At 40.2% G+C, this 14,044-nt stretch overlaps 1 protein-coding gene across 3 annotated transcripts in view; it reads left to right on the top strand.

The window, feature by feature from the left end:
- fhl3a (four and a half LIM domains 3a) overlaps nucleotides 1-14,044 on the top strand; it is a 394,693-nt gene that overhangs the window by 245,139 nt on the left and 135,510 nt on the right. For 2 of the 3 annotated variants that reach the window (XM_077575921.1, XM_077575922.1), the window contains one exon: nucleotides 8,162-8,261. In XM_077575921.1, coding sequence (XP_077432047.1) covers nucleotides 8,233-8,261 — 29 coding nt within the window. In that variant the 5' untranslated portion in view covers nucleotides 8,162-8,232. Of the gene's footprint in view, nucleotides 1-5,642; nucleotides 5,658-8,161; nucleotides 8,262-14,044 lie in introns of those variants that run through there. The other variant, XM_077575923.1, reaches the window with a different exon arrangement.

Below are 14,044 nucleotides of genomic sequence, written 5' to 3'. Positions count from 1 at the left end.
TTCCCGTTCAACTGTCAACCGTCAGTCAAATACAATATTGTTTTGGAGCGCGGTGTTGCCTTTGATAGTATGATTTATTTATTTTTGTCATTAACGAGAATATCGGTTTCATTGCTCTAAGTTTGAAGATTGTTTTATCCGTGGGAATTTTCTCTGCATTTTTTAGTAGTATCGTGTACAAAATAAGTGCAGAAATTGTGGCAATTTCTAATCGGGGTTTGAGATTAAATTTTTTTCTTGTATAACGTTACCCGTATTTTTTGTGCAGTGATTATTTTTTAGGTACAAGGATCCTGCCAGCGATATTTTTGTAGGATTTTGTACAAAATCCGAGCAGAAACTCCAACAAAAACCTCCTGCTAGTCCTCCACGGTAATAAAAGAGCTTTTTCACACAGCATACGTTGCCATTCATCTCTTTTACAAGTCGCCACTGATGTCCTGGCGGGAAGAAAAAAAAAGCATTTATTTGCTTGTTTGTCTTTTGCTTTCTCCTTTAATTTCCACAATGAATTGCTCGCGTTTGTCCTGCAAGGTCACCGCATCTATCACACTGTCGCCGTTCTGGGGAGGCATTAAAGATGCACTTTGAAATTTGTCATCTTCAAGGCAGTGAGTCCTTGAAGTTCTCAGCATGGGTGTCAGCCTTTGAGCGTCGTCCTTCAAATCTTCTTCATCTCGCGCAATTCCACCTTCCACGAGTCGCCACAGCTGACCTTGGCCTGCCCAAATGCGAGGCGATGCAAACGCGCCCGCAGCCATAATGACACTTGGCGCTCTTTCCGCGGCTCCGACCCGTTCTCCTCTTCCCCTTGTCAGCCCCGACCCTGGCGACGCAGCGCTCTATTACTATGGTAATGGGGGCTAATTGAATGGCCGAGGTGTAATGGAGAAGACAACACGGCCTACATTATGATAAGGAGCCTACGCACTAACCCAGCGTCCCGGGTCGGCACTCCCCAATCAGGCGGGCTTAAGGAAGGATAAACGTCCTTCTTGCGTCCCGCCATCGCACCTCCTAGCTTTATCCACTTTATTCATCTGAATAGCTTTTCTTTTGCTGTTTCTGCACTCAGGTTGATATCTTGCTATATGTCCGCATAACAACTGTTAGCTTGTTTACATCTAATCAGGTCTTGTGGAAATAATACGTGACTATGTGCTAAGATGCTACTTTTAGTACCCAGATTTCTTGCCTAGTTTGTTTCAGCATGAACTGTTAACGTTAGCATTTGTCAAATAGTGCTTTCAGGTTGCTACGTTAACATGTGTCGGTTTACCAACTGTTAGCATGTTCATTTCAATTTGTACCTTACGACAGAGAAAGATCTGAAAAAGTTTCCATAGAAATTTTGGTACTCTTTACTGGTACTGGTTATCTTGGTGTATTTCAGCGAACTGTTTAGCATGTTAGCGTGTTTTATAAGTGTTCTTTTGAACTAGTACGCCACTAAGCTAACTGTTGTAAAATGTTTGTACTTTCTTACTCTGTCGCTATATATCTGCATACCGACGTTGAGCCTGTAAATTAAATTGCAAGATTCTCAAAACATCTCAGAAACAGGACAGGGAATTATATTAAATCATCAATCTGCCTTTGTGCTTTTGATATACAGTACTTAGGCTGCTATCTTACTATATTTCAGCATACCAACTGTTATCATGTTAGCATTCAAGCTAATTTTGGTGGATTACCACCTGTCCATTGCAGGACAAGATGTCACTGAATTAGCATTACTATGCTTGATGTTCTCATGGCAGCTTTTACCATTGTAGAAATTACCATTTTTATTTTTATTTTTTTCTGGGGAAATTACCATTTTTAGTCTCGTTTTTTAAATGGTACAAGTGACCATTAAAAAAAAAATTAATAATCTACCAAAATAATTGTTTTCACTTTTTTAACCTTCATTTTGGGTGTGTTGTGTGGCTTATTTTAGGTATTCAGTGGATTTTAACACAGTAAGATGTACATGTAAATAGGAAGGAAAAAAAAAAGGGTTATAGGCAGTAAATCGAAATTTGGCACTTAGACCTGCAGTGTATATCTAGCTTTAGGGTCAAGGCTTTTGAACAAATGCATTGCATAAGTAAGCACTATAGGTGGTATTTGTGGTGCGTGGTGGGCTTGGGAAGGCGCTTACACGGCAACGTGTAATGAAAAATGTAATGGCGATGAATCGTTGTTTTCCGTGGCGGTGGGCCGCCGTGCCGGGCTGCCGGGGGAGTGAGCGGGCATTCATTTGCTCCCATTCCACAGGTTCCCCTAATGTATTCAAGCGTGAAAGGTACTCCGTCAAACGCGGCGAGCGGAGGGGGGGGGGGGGGGGCCGGGCCCCCGCCAGCGTTGCACCTTCTTTGCATACTCGGCCTCCTCTGATTGCCGTGTTTTGGGACAACACGTCTCTAAACGCGCTGCTTTCTCGATACGTCCGCGCTTTAAATATTCACAAGGAAAATAAACAGTCGACGAGGTAAAGGCGCGCAATAAGCAATCTGGCGAGGAATGTCGCCGGCGAGGGATGAAAGAAAATACAGTAACTTTCCAGGGGAAATGGAATTTTATTTTGAATCCGAGCTTTTAGTTTATATTGTTTCGTAGCCTATGGAGAAAGCTGGTTACAGCCGCCTTTGATTCTGTTTACGTTGTGAAAATTGGCCCGTGCAATTAGCGTTGTGGAGTGTGAGGGGTTTTCATATGTGCCCATAACCAGATAAAAGAAGAAGATCAGAGAAGAGGCTGCAGTAAGTGCTCCTGCTTGCTAGCTACTTTGTGTTCTTTATTGTTTTCATGTGATAAACATTCACCAGAGTCTTGTTAGTTGTTGAATTAAAAAAATAATAATAATAATTCTGCACCTATATTTACTTGCGTAATTGTATTCTTTTGTCAGTTGTACAGAAAAAAAATAATTAAAAAAATACCCATTCTCAATTGCTTGTGATAAGAATTAGATGGTGTGGTTCAAATTCAGTAGAAATCAATTCAAAACTCAATCAAGGACAAGTCCATTTTTGAAGTACATCTAGAAAACGGCGACTTTAAACCAAAATGGCTGACCTGCCTATTTTCAAATTCAGCTACTTCAGAGTAAAATGGCAGACATGCCTTGTCTTTTCTTTCATGGCTTTTCTCTTTTAGATTTTTTTTGGGGCGGGTATGCTCATGACAGACATGCCTGAGACATGCAGAGGTTTCAACCAAGCGAAATGTTAGAATTAAGTACTAAGTGCTGACCTTAAAATGGCAGCTTCAACTCAAAATAGCTGACTTCTTCTGACTGTCTTCCTGAAGACAATTTTGCATGTCTACTTTTGATAAACATGTCCAACCAAATTTATGTTGTGAGTCAAGCTGGCTTAAGGGGTTGAATTTTAAAATTGAGGTTGAATGAAAACCCCACTGATGTGTTTTTTCTTGACTTTTGACGCATGCATGACCGTCTCAGCCTAGCTGTTGTATACGACGTACTTCGTTCAACTTTAAAAAGGGCGTTTGCGGTTTTAAAACTGCCCAGCCTCACTTCTCTAATCCCTCAAACTCATTCATGTGACTATGAAAGTGCATAGCTGTGATAGTCTCAAAGAACGCTGTCCCAACTTCAACCAAGTAGCAAGCACTAGCAAACCTAAGCTAGCATTAGCACTGTAAATAAGATGACGTTAGCCACGTCTGCTATGCTGATAGCATGACTTTAGAATTTGTGATTTGTAGTAAAGTGTTACTATACAGTAAACTGTATCAGTTTGAAGTTGTTTTTTGGTATGTATAATCAATAACAAATCAAAAAAAGGTGATAAACTTGCCTTTTAAGCAGAACTGTTGCTAATTTTGCGTTTCTTCTGAAGCCTCTCAGCTGCCTGAAGTCTGTTGGCTTTGTTTCTCTTTGGTGTTTTCATAACGAGTTGTTAGCAAACGATGGTGACAACACTGATATAATTCCTTAAAACTAAAAAAGTTTAAAGGCTGTCGTCTGCATGCGCTCCTCCCCATCAGCTCCCAAACAATTCCCGTTCGGTCTGTATGTGTTTACTTTGTGTTGTTCCTCTCAACTGTCATCACCCCCTCCCTACCTCCATTGCCCTCTGCCAGTGCACTGCTCACCTTTTACCCCCCTTCCACTCTTTGTTGATGTGAAACACAGCGGCCATGCATAAAACATGTCATAGTACTCGGGGCTAGTCAACTTTTCCCTTAGCGTTCATACAAAGTGTTTTTTTCTCCCCCTTTGGACTCTTCAAACCCGCAGGACAACTTTTAGAAGTTGCCTCTCTTTGGCTTTTGAGAGCTTCGTCTGCTGTTTCTTTGGTGGTCATCCAAAGAAAGTGGCGCACACGCACGCTCTGGGTTGCCTTTGCCCCCCCCGCGGGGTCAAGGTGGGCTGCACCAAAAGAAGACGTTTTGCATCTCTTTCCCTTTCTTTCCACCTCCTCCTCCTCCTCCTCCTCCTCCTCGTCTTCATCTCGTGTTTTTCACCCCTGCTGGGGGCCCGCTGGCGCCCCCCTGCCTCAAGCCCATATTGGATCTCAGTAGGAATTTTGTGCTTTTTAAATGAAGAGGCAAATCAAGAGGACGAGGACCAATCGAGGCCAGCAAGGGCGGGGAAACGAGTAGCGGGGGAGCGGAGGCAATCGACGAGCGCACGCCAACAACACAAACACGGGAGTGGCTCGGAGCCTTGAGGGGGGTCGGGGTGGCGGGGAGGGGGGGGGGGACCTCATTTCAATATGGCCTCCTGCCGCGTGCCCCTGATGCAATGACCAGGAGACCCCTCAGTTTCAGAGCCACTGGTCTGTGATAAACACCCAATTTTGCATCCTCCCCATCCTCTTCCCACTTGAAAATCCAATTCCAAGCGACCCCCCGTCCTCACCATCCCAAATTGCTTAGAGGCCTTTTCCCACTCACAACCTCCTCATGCACATGCGCACACATTTGGTGGCATAAATGCTTCTTTAAATCAAAGTAAGTGACATGTATTACTGTAAAAAAAAAAAAAAAACACTGGACCTTTTTTTGGTATTTTGACCATTTTTCAGTTTTTGGCAAATAAATATTCTAAATGGCAATATTTGTATTAAAATTTCTTCCCAATTTAGCGTCATTCATCTGACTAATATGATTGGTTGAAATTTGGTAGGAATTGGACACAATTCCTGGGAAAAGTTTGCTTTTCTGCTCTAAATGGTCACATTGGCCGGAAAATGCCATTTAAAACTAAAATGGCCGACTTCCTGTGCCTTTCTGCACGTGGCTTGTTCAGTGTTTTGTGAGTCTACTCAAGATCGATGTCTGCCAAATTTCATGACTCTAAATGATACTGGCTCATATCTTGTGGAGCCCGGGTTATTGCACATTGAATTTTATTAGTGAGTCATCATCAAACTTTGCTTCACAACAATTTAGCATCACCCAAATTAGCCCAAATGGAAACTAGTATCCCAGATAGTTGGGCGACGCAAAACTTTCCAATTTACTTCTTCTTTTTTTTTTGCTTTCTATTGTCTATTGTAACAGGATGCACAAAACATTTTCAAGCACCCATGGCCAAAACTGGACAGGAAGTCCACCATTTTGGCTTGAAGCAGCTCTTTTGGGTGAATTTCTAGGACTTAAACAAAATCCTACGGGGGAATCCTCAATCAGCCGACGGAAACGTAAGCAATACGTTTGATTGCTATTAATTAGGGGTGTCAGGCGATTACATTATTTAATCATAATGAATTGATTAAATCTTTTAATCATAATTAATTGCATGACTTCAATAGTTAACTCACGATTAATCCCAAATTTTAGATCTGTTCTGAATGTACAATAAAATGTAAAAAAAAAAAAAAAAAAATCTTAAGTTTTCATACTCTTGTTAACATAAAAGTGGGAAAAAAATGTTAAACTAAAAGAAATATGGCTGCATCTTTTAGTCGCTGTAAAAAAAAAACGAGTGTGACATTGATTTGTGTTGAGGTCATTTTTCTGCCACTAGATGGCATAATTACATTTGTAAGATGTTGGTGACAGCTCAGTGCATTTTTCTTTTCATACTAAGAGCCATCTAATCTTTAACATGAACTAACTTGTGAAATTCTGCACATTTTTTAAATTGTAAAATACAACTTGACCCCTGTCTCCACAAATATTATGCATTATTATCAAATTTATTACTGCAAAATTTTGACGCGGACGTGTCTGCCGCGATGCGACTGGAACTTCCCCACTACAAGCTTTCAAAGTAAGGGCCGGTCATTAATCGCACATTTAAAAAAAAAATGAGTGACGTTAAAGGAACTTTAAATTAACTCAAAATGAACGCACCAATTTTGACACCCTTGCTATTTATACTTTACTCTGTCAGTCAAAACTCAGCATTGTAATCAGAATATTGATACATCTCTTATATAGGGTCCCATTGGATCATTGTGTCTGTATTTCGTACAGCACATGTCGCCGGAAGCTATTAGTAAGAACTTATCAGATGATGCATATACGAATGAGAAACACACAGCATCAATCACTTGGCCAACCACTGACTTGAGCTTCCTGTTAACCTTGACTATTTGACATTTGTTTGAAGTCGTGTCATCAATCATAGCACGGGTAGAGAGGCCGTCTCTTGGTGCTTTGATTACTAATTTGACGCGTCGGAAAAGCCTTTGTTTGCTTCGGGAAATAATCGAAATATGGGAGATGCTTCATCGAGGCTTCAGGATCCAGGTCGGAGCATCAAGGTGGGGGACCCGTGCTACCGCGGTGGTTCGGTGGAGATGAAACGAGGGTCTCCAATAAGGCCCGCTAAAATATTTATCCACTCACTTCCCTTCCTACAGCTGGAATGTGACGCACACACATGCATACTCGACACACACACATTGCACCTCCCACCGGCTCCCTCACCAAGCCTGCAGAGGGCCCTGAAATATTAATGCACAAAGTAAATTAAAGCTGCAACAAAAATAAATGGGGGGGGGGGGGGGTTTCTTATTCTCCACCCCTGTATATCTGAATGTCTGTTCTTTATGACTGGGTGAAAAAAAAGGGGGGGATGCAAGAGAAGGAGGGAGGGTGCGGGTGGATAAAGGGAGGAAAGGGGTGAGCATGGTGGGCGGCAGATGAGAATGTAAGCCCACTTAAAAAGTTACAATTGAGAGGATGTCAAAATTAGGGCCATCAATATTGAATCTTTTTAGATTTGGTTATCCTATTGTCAGGTTCAGTCAACCTAGAACATTTCATAAACAATAATAGACAAGGAAGGAAGACAAAAGACCTGGATTCTTTTTACCCGCGAGGAGAACGGACAGAGATGCGCTCAAGTTACAATCTCCGACCCGCTCTGAGTCACACTCTGCCAAGCCCTCTCTTTTTATTTTTTCACAGGGCGTTCCAACAAGCAAATGTTTCAGTCCTTGTGATAAGGGCGCCGTTCCTGTTCTGCAGCTGCAAGAGCATGAGTCATGCTTTGCAATACTAAAAGAGTAAATATGGGATAACTTGCGTACATTTATTCTAACACCTATCGCGGCTCGACGAGTCCATTGAGTAGTTGGATGGCTTTGCTAGTAGACGGTAACACGGTCATGATTAGTTTAGTGTAGATTGGACAGCGGAGGTATTTGAATTTTGCGTGTTATGATGACTAGTGTGAACATTTGGTAGCAGTCATGCAAATCTGTAGGAGTTCATCTTTGAAGGGCCACTGGAAATGGCCAAAATGTTCCTAGAACAGCTTCTCTAAACAAAATTGGAAGCTTTCACATGTCTTTTCAGTTATCTTGAGACTTTTTTCCCCCCGTAGATCTACTCATAATACCCACCAAATCTAATTTTGCATAATCAAACCGGCTCTGAGCTGATTTATTGGTTTCATGTTTGACTCCGAATTGGCCAACTTCCCGTGTCTTTCCAAACATGCATTCTTGACGCTTTTTAGAGTGTCTGCTCATGGCAGACCTGTCGACCAAATTTCATGTTGCTAAGGAAAACTTTTTCGTGGGCAGAATATTCCAAAACAGAACAGGAAATGTGGAGGAGAAAGTTTGAATTTGAGAACTTTTAATTCAAAAGGGTCTCGGGAAGGGGTCATATGTGTGGTCATTATGCTCGTGTACTTGCTCACTCGCAGCTTGTTGATGGAGAAAACAAAAGTTTATTTTTCCTCCAACAGAACCACACGGTGAGAGGAGGGTGATGACCTTTGAACCTCAAGGCAATGACCCGTGACCTCTTTGAATTTGAATGACAGCTCAAACAGCGAGAGGATGGAGGTAACACACACGCATAAGCACGCACGCACACTTGCACTTGACTTGAGACAATCACGACTAACACACACACACACACACACACACACACACACACAGAGTGTATGTTTCCATAGCAGCTACCTGCTCATAAACATTCAGCTAATTAAACCTTCATGTTTGCTTCTTTGGTTCACTGTCAATGTTCGTGGGTCTACAATACATATAAAAAATATATGTAAATAAAGAAGGAAAGTAAAATAAACTTGTCCCCATTTTCTCTGTTTAGTGGTTAAAAACGAAAAAGAAAAATGAAATAAATGTAATCAAAACAAGAATTTAAAAAAATAGCAGTATTTTTTCCATAAAAGAACTTTAATATGTGCATGTTAAGCCATCAATAAAAATAAATAAACTAAAAAGATACAGGAAGATAATAAGTTGTCATTTTTTAAATTTAATATAATTACTTTCGATTTTTTTTTTATACTTCAGAAAAAATATATTTATGAAGTTAAAAGAAGAAAATAAAAATCATGGGCCTTTTTAACATTGTTAATATTTTAGACTTTTGAGTGTCTTAAACGGATGTATGCTTAGCTTTTAAAATAAGGACAGCAAAAATAATAATAATAATAAAGTTTTTTTTTTTTAATTATCTTTTCCACTTCCAATGTCTTACAATTCAAAAAAAAAAAATAAGGTTTGATTTATTTTTATTTTTTGAATGCATCAATTTGCCCCACGGCATAACATCAGGGTTCAACGATGCCACATGCTATGACTTTTCCTGTAAAATGGCCACCTGGTCAAAGAAGGGACATTGATATGATCCATAAATCCCTCTCAAGCTCATTCTCTATTACACACACACACACACACACACACACGCACACACGTGCGCGCGCGCGCTGTAGTATAGACTTTATCTCCACCATCAATTTCCGCTTTGTGCATATGGCTGCTAGCTGCTTATGCATGTGCTGCAGAGCTGTACTTTATCAAAGGGCCCGTCCTGGCTCAGGGCCATGCATTATTAAACACACACACACGCGCACACAGTAAAAACCAGGCCTTGTTTCAGGGCTTTGGCTGGACAGGTACACACGCACGCACACACACACACACACACACTGCAGGTGACAGAGGGCATACACTACAGGAAATGCAGTCAATTAAACCCGACTGGCTTCTCCTATAATGGACTTTGGGTGCAGGTCCTCGGAGCTAAATCATAAATCTGCATGTGTATTTTTAATACAGTGCGGACTTTTGTAAATAGAAAAGTACCGTATACATATCACAATTGAGTTTCAATACAACAGCCGTATCAAAAGGACCAAGATAATAATGCTGACACTATCTGAGAGTTTGTTTTGTTTTACTCTATGGCTTTTTTTCTGGTTGTTAAAATACCACAAAAAAAAAAAAAACGCTAAAAGTGATGCTCGCATTAGCCAAAGGAAAAAGTCAAACAAATAAAGCACAGTGTGAATCTTTTAACGCCTCTGCCGTCAGTCCATAGTCCCAAATTTTGTACCACTTTAGTGACGTGAACATAACATTAACATTAAGTCAACTCTATTTTATTTGTAGAACACTTTAAAAACGATCACATCTGAAACTAATTGCTGTACATAAAGTCAAACATGAGAAAATTGAAACATAAGTTAAAGAAACAATAACAAAGTTCAAAACAATAAAAACTGACAAGACACTAAAACAAGGGCAGAGTCTCAAGCTGCATTGAAAGCCAAGTAAAAATGACTCGAGTTTTAAAAAATGGATTATGTGGGTATATATATATTAGGGGTGTCAGGGGACTTGTTTAACATTTTGTTTTTAGAACAGATATATTTGCGATTAATCCTGAGTTAACTTTTTTTTTTTTCTGGAGAGCTCAGTATTGTTCATTCGGTAATTTTACCGATTTGACATGTCATCATCATTGCTCTCTTTTTTTTTTTTAAATATATTTATTAAAAAAAAAAAATCCTGAGTTAACTATTGAAGTCATGCAATTAATTATAATTAAAAAAATTACCAATTAAAAAAAGTTTTCATACTCTTGTCAACATAAAAATGGAAAAAAAGTGTTAAAGTAATAGAAATATGCATGCATCTTTTAGTCATTGATACCGTAATTTCATAATTCGTAAAATTGTGTTAAAATCAAAAAGATGTACTGTACTGTACTGTAAAAAAAGTGTGAGTGTGATATTGATTTGTGTTGAGGTTGTTTTTCTGCCACTAGATGGCATAATTGCATTTGTAAGACGTTGGTGACAGCTCGGTGCATTTTTCTTTTCATATTAAGAGCCATCTAATCTTTAACATGAAGTAACTTGTGAAATTCTGCACATTTTTAAAATTGTAATATATTACTTGACCCCAATCTCCACAAATATATGCATTATTATTACATGTATTACTGCAAAATTTTGACGTGGACGTGTCTGCCGCTTTGCGACCTGGAATTCCCCCAGTACAGGCGTTCCAAATAAAGGGTGGTTATTAATCCCGCCCCAAAAAATTAGTGGTGTTAAAAGAACTTGAAATTAACTCAAAATGAATGCACTAATTTTGACACCCCTTCTATAGAGGCTTCAGAAAGGTGCTGCTAGGTGTAAGCAAACCTTTTGCGGAGGTTGCCACTTCCCCATAAATACACTCACTGGCTTGGGAACACACACGCAGGCGTGCGCACACGCACACGCACACACACACACACACAAGCTCGCAGACGTTCCGGCTTGTCTGTGCGTCGAGGCTGGCTGCTCACCAGGGTAATATTCGCTGTCACTCTGCAGAAAGTGAACTTGACAAATTGAGCCTCAAATACTCGCTACGCTGAGCTTTGGAGCTGAACTACTTTTTTTTTTTCTTTCCTTTTTTGAAAGCAAAAATCCCTCCAGTTTTGTGTATGAAATACAATATGAAATGTATTTTTTATCCTCGGAAATACTGTAAGTCTTTTTTTATTCCTCAAAGGCCGTCATGTATGATATACTGGTGGGTTTCGGCCATGAAATGTTGCTTGTGTCGGGTAGAAATGAATTCACACGTCGTAGCAGCTCGTCTTTTTTGGATTAAAGGTTGTTTTTTTTCATATAGTTTGCTATGGCGAATGTCATAATTTATTCTCACAATTCTGACTTTAAAGTGATAATTCTGACTTTAATATCAGAATCCTGTCTTTAAAGTGAGAATTCTGACTTTAATCTCAAAATCGTGACTTTAAAGTCAGAATTCTGACTTTATCACTTTAAACTCAGAATTTTGACTTTGTGAAGCTATGAATTGTTGGGGGAAGTCATAAAGTCAGAATTCTGAGATTAAAGTCAGAATTCTCACTTAACATACATAGTGAGAATTCTGACTTTAATCTCAGAATTCTGACTTTAAAGTGAGAGTTCTTACTTTATTCTCAGCATTCTGACTTTAAAGTCAGAATTCTCACTTTATCACTTTAAACTCAGAATTTTGACTTTGTGAAGCTATGAATTGTTGGGGGAAGTCATAAAGTCAGAATTCTGAGATTAAAGTCAGAATTCTCATTTAACATACATAGTGAGAATTCTGACTTTAATCTCAGAATTCTGACTTTAAAGTGAGAGTTCTTACTTTATTCTCAGCATTCTGACTTTAAACTCAGAATTCTGACTTTATCACTTTAAACTCAGAATTTTGACTTTGTGAAGCTATGAATTGTTGAGGGAAGTCATAAAGTCAGAATTCTGAGATTAAAGTCAGAATTCTCACTTAACATACATAGTGAGAATTCTGACTTTAATCTCAGAATTCTGACTTTAAAGTGAGAGTTCTTACTTTATTCTCAGCATTCTGACTTTAAACTCAGAATTCTGACTGATAATTCTGACTTTGTGATGTAGAGCTATGAATTGTGGGGGGGAAGTCAGAAAGTCAGAATTCTGTGAATAAAGTGAGAATTTTCACTTTAAAGTCAGAATTTTGAGAATAAAGTCAAAATGATGAGAAAAAAAAAAGTCAGAATTCATCCCACCCTCTTTTTTCTCTTCACTGGTCCTAATCCTCCGTATAATTGCAAAATTAGTCATGAGATACTGTAATTGATTACATTCACCACGTGTCGTGCATGTTGCACATGTGACCCATGCTGACCACTACTACTTTCTTGCATCAGCTATCATTATTTCTTTTTAGCCGCGATGTGACAGGTGCCTCCGTCTTTGCAGGTGGGAGAGTTTAGTGGAGGGTAAGCAGCTGTTAGCTCGCCCCCACTTTCACCTCTCACACTCTCACTGTCTGGAAGACACTCAATTGCGGGAAGTCCTTCAAGCGCGTGTGTGTGTGCGTGGGTGCGTGGGTGGGTGGTTGGTACAAAAACCCAAAAAAACGCACAGCTTTGCCCAAACGCCGCCACGCCTGGCAGGTGTCTGACTGCGACTCTTGTGCTCTTGGAGAGCGTCCAAAGTTTGCAGCGCAGTAATTGGAAGTTGATTCATGACGAGCCGGGTGTCATTTCACATCAGATGGGTCGAAGTGTTACGCGCATCCATCAGCGCGCTTGGTGGTTTAATACCATGGCAGGGGAAAAAAACAACTTTTGACTTGTTAAACGTGGAAATCTCGTTGTGATGTTTCATTCAAAAGCGCAAGGAACAAATTTGGAAAAAAATCTCTAATATTGCTGTCACTAAAGAATATTTTTAGAATCGATTAATCTATCGATTAATCTATCGATTATTCAATCGATTAATCTATCGATTATTCAATCGAGTAATGGACTAATCAGATTTATTTTAATTTTGCATTAAAGTGTATTACAAAAGCATTTTTTTTCCCTGATTGGTGCTTATTTGGTACTTTGTATTCGTATAGCGTTTTGTTTAGTTTTTTGTTTTTGTTTCTTTAACGTGGGATTGATGTTGTACTATGTTACCGGTTCGGTCATTGTTTTCATTGACCCACACAGAGGACAGTCACTCCACTCGTGTCACACAACTATTATTTTGCACGTCATGACAAAGTGGGGGGTGGACGGCATTAATATTTAGAAGCCGGCCAAGCGCCTCAACGGGAAGTGTCAGTTGTGCCGATGAGCTTATATTGTCAGCCTTCAACTTTGACCCAGGCGGAGGAGTGGAATAAGACGGCGAAGAGGTTCATTGAGGAGAGGGCGGCGGACGACCGTGCGATTCTTCACCTCGCGCGTGTCACTCGTCACGCCCAGACGCTATCCTCTGTAAATCAGGAGGCGATGGGCAAAATTCATGCCGCCGCGTGTCCGAAGTCGAACCACCGAGCAGGTCATGTATATTCAAACGGGGGGGGGGGGGGGGTAGAGGGTGTGCTGTGTCCAAAAGACAAGCCCATGGACACGTTGAATCCAAACTCTTCCAAAGGATGCGTAGGAGGTTACGACCCAAAACGAGGTGTTCTCCTCGGGAGACGAAAAGCGGCGCCGAGGAGTTGATATGAATCTCTTCACACTTTTTATCAAACCGCATCGGCCGCGTAGTGATGAACTACTTTAGACGGCTCCGGCGGAGCACTCCGCCGGCAAGGTTCACAGGGGTTGTGAGATTTTGCATTTCTTCATTGTTTGTAGTCGGAGTCCCGATGCGGATGTGATCTGTGGTATCAAACGGAAAAAGAACATTCAGAAGCGCTCTCACAAGATGTCTTTGCGATTGAGGCTTTTTTTAATACGTTGCTACAAGTTTGACCGACAAAATGTTGACATCAATTAGATTTGCAGTAATTTGTTACAGAGTACAAATTGTTTTTCTCAAAAATCCTTTATTACTTCATTTGCTCCCCAA

The sequence above is a fragment of the Vanacampus margaritifer genome, chromosome 9 (assembly GCF_051991255.1).
Source record: "Vanacampus margaritifer isolate UIUO_Vmar chromosome 9, RoL_Vmar_1.0, whole genome shotgun sequence".
In the NCBI taxonomy this organism is placed as follows: Eukaryota; Metazoa; Chordata; class Actinopteri; order Syngnathiformes; family Syngnathidae; genus Vanacampus; species Vanacampus margaritifer.
The sequence above is the reverse complement of the archived record's forward strand: the minus strand, read 5'-3'. Positions and strand labels throughout refer to the sequence as shown.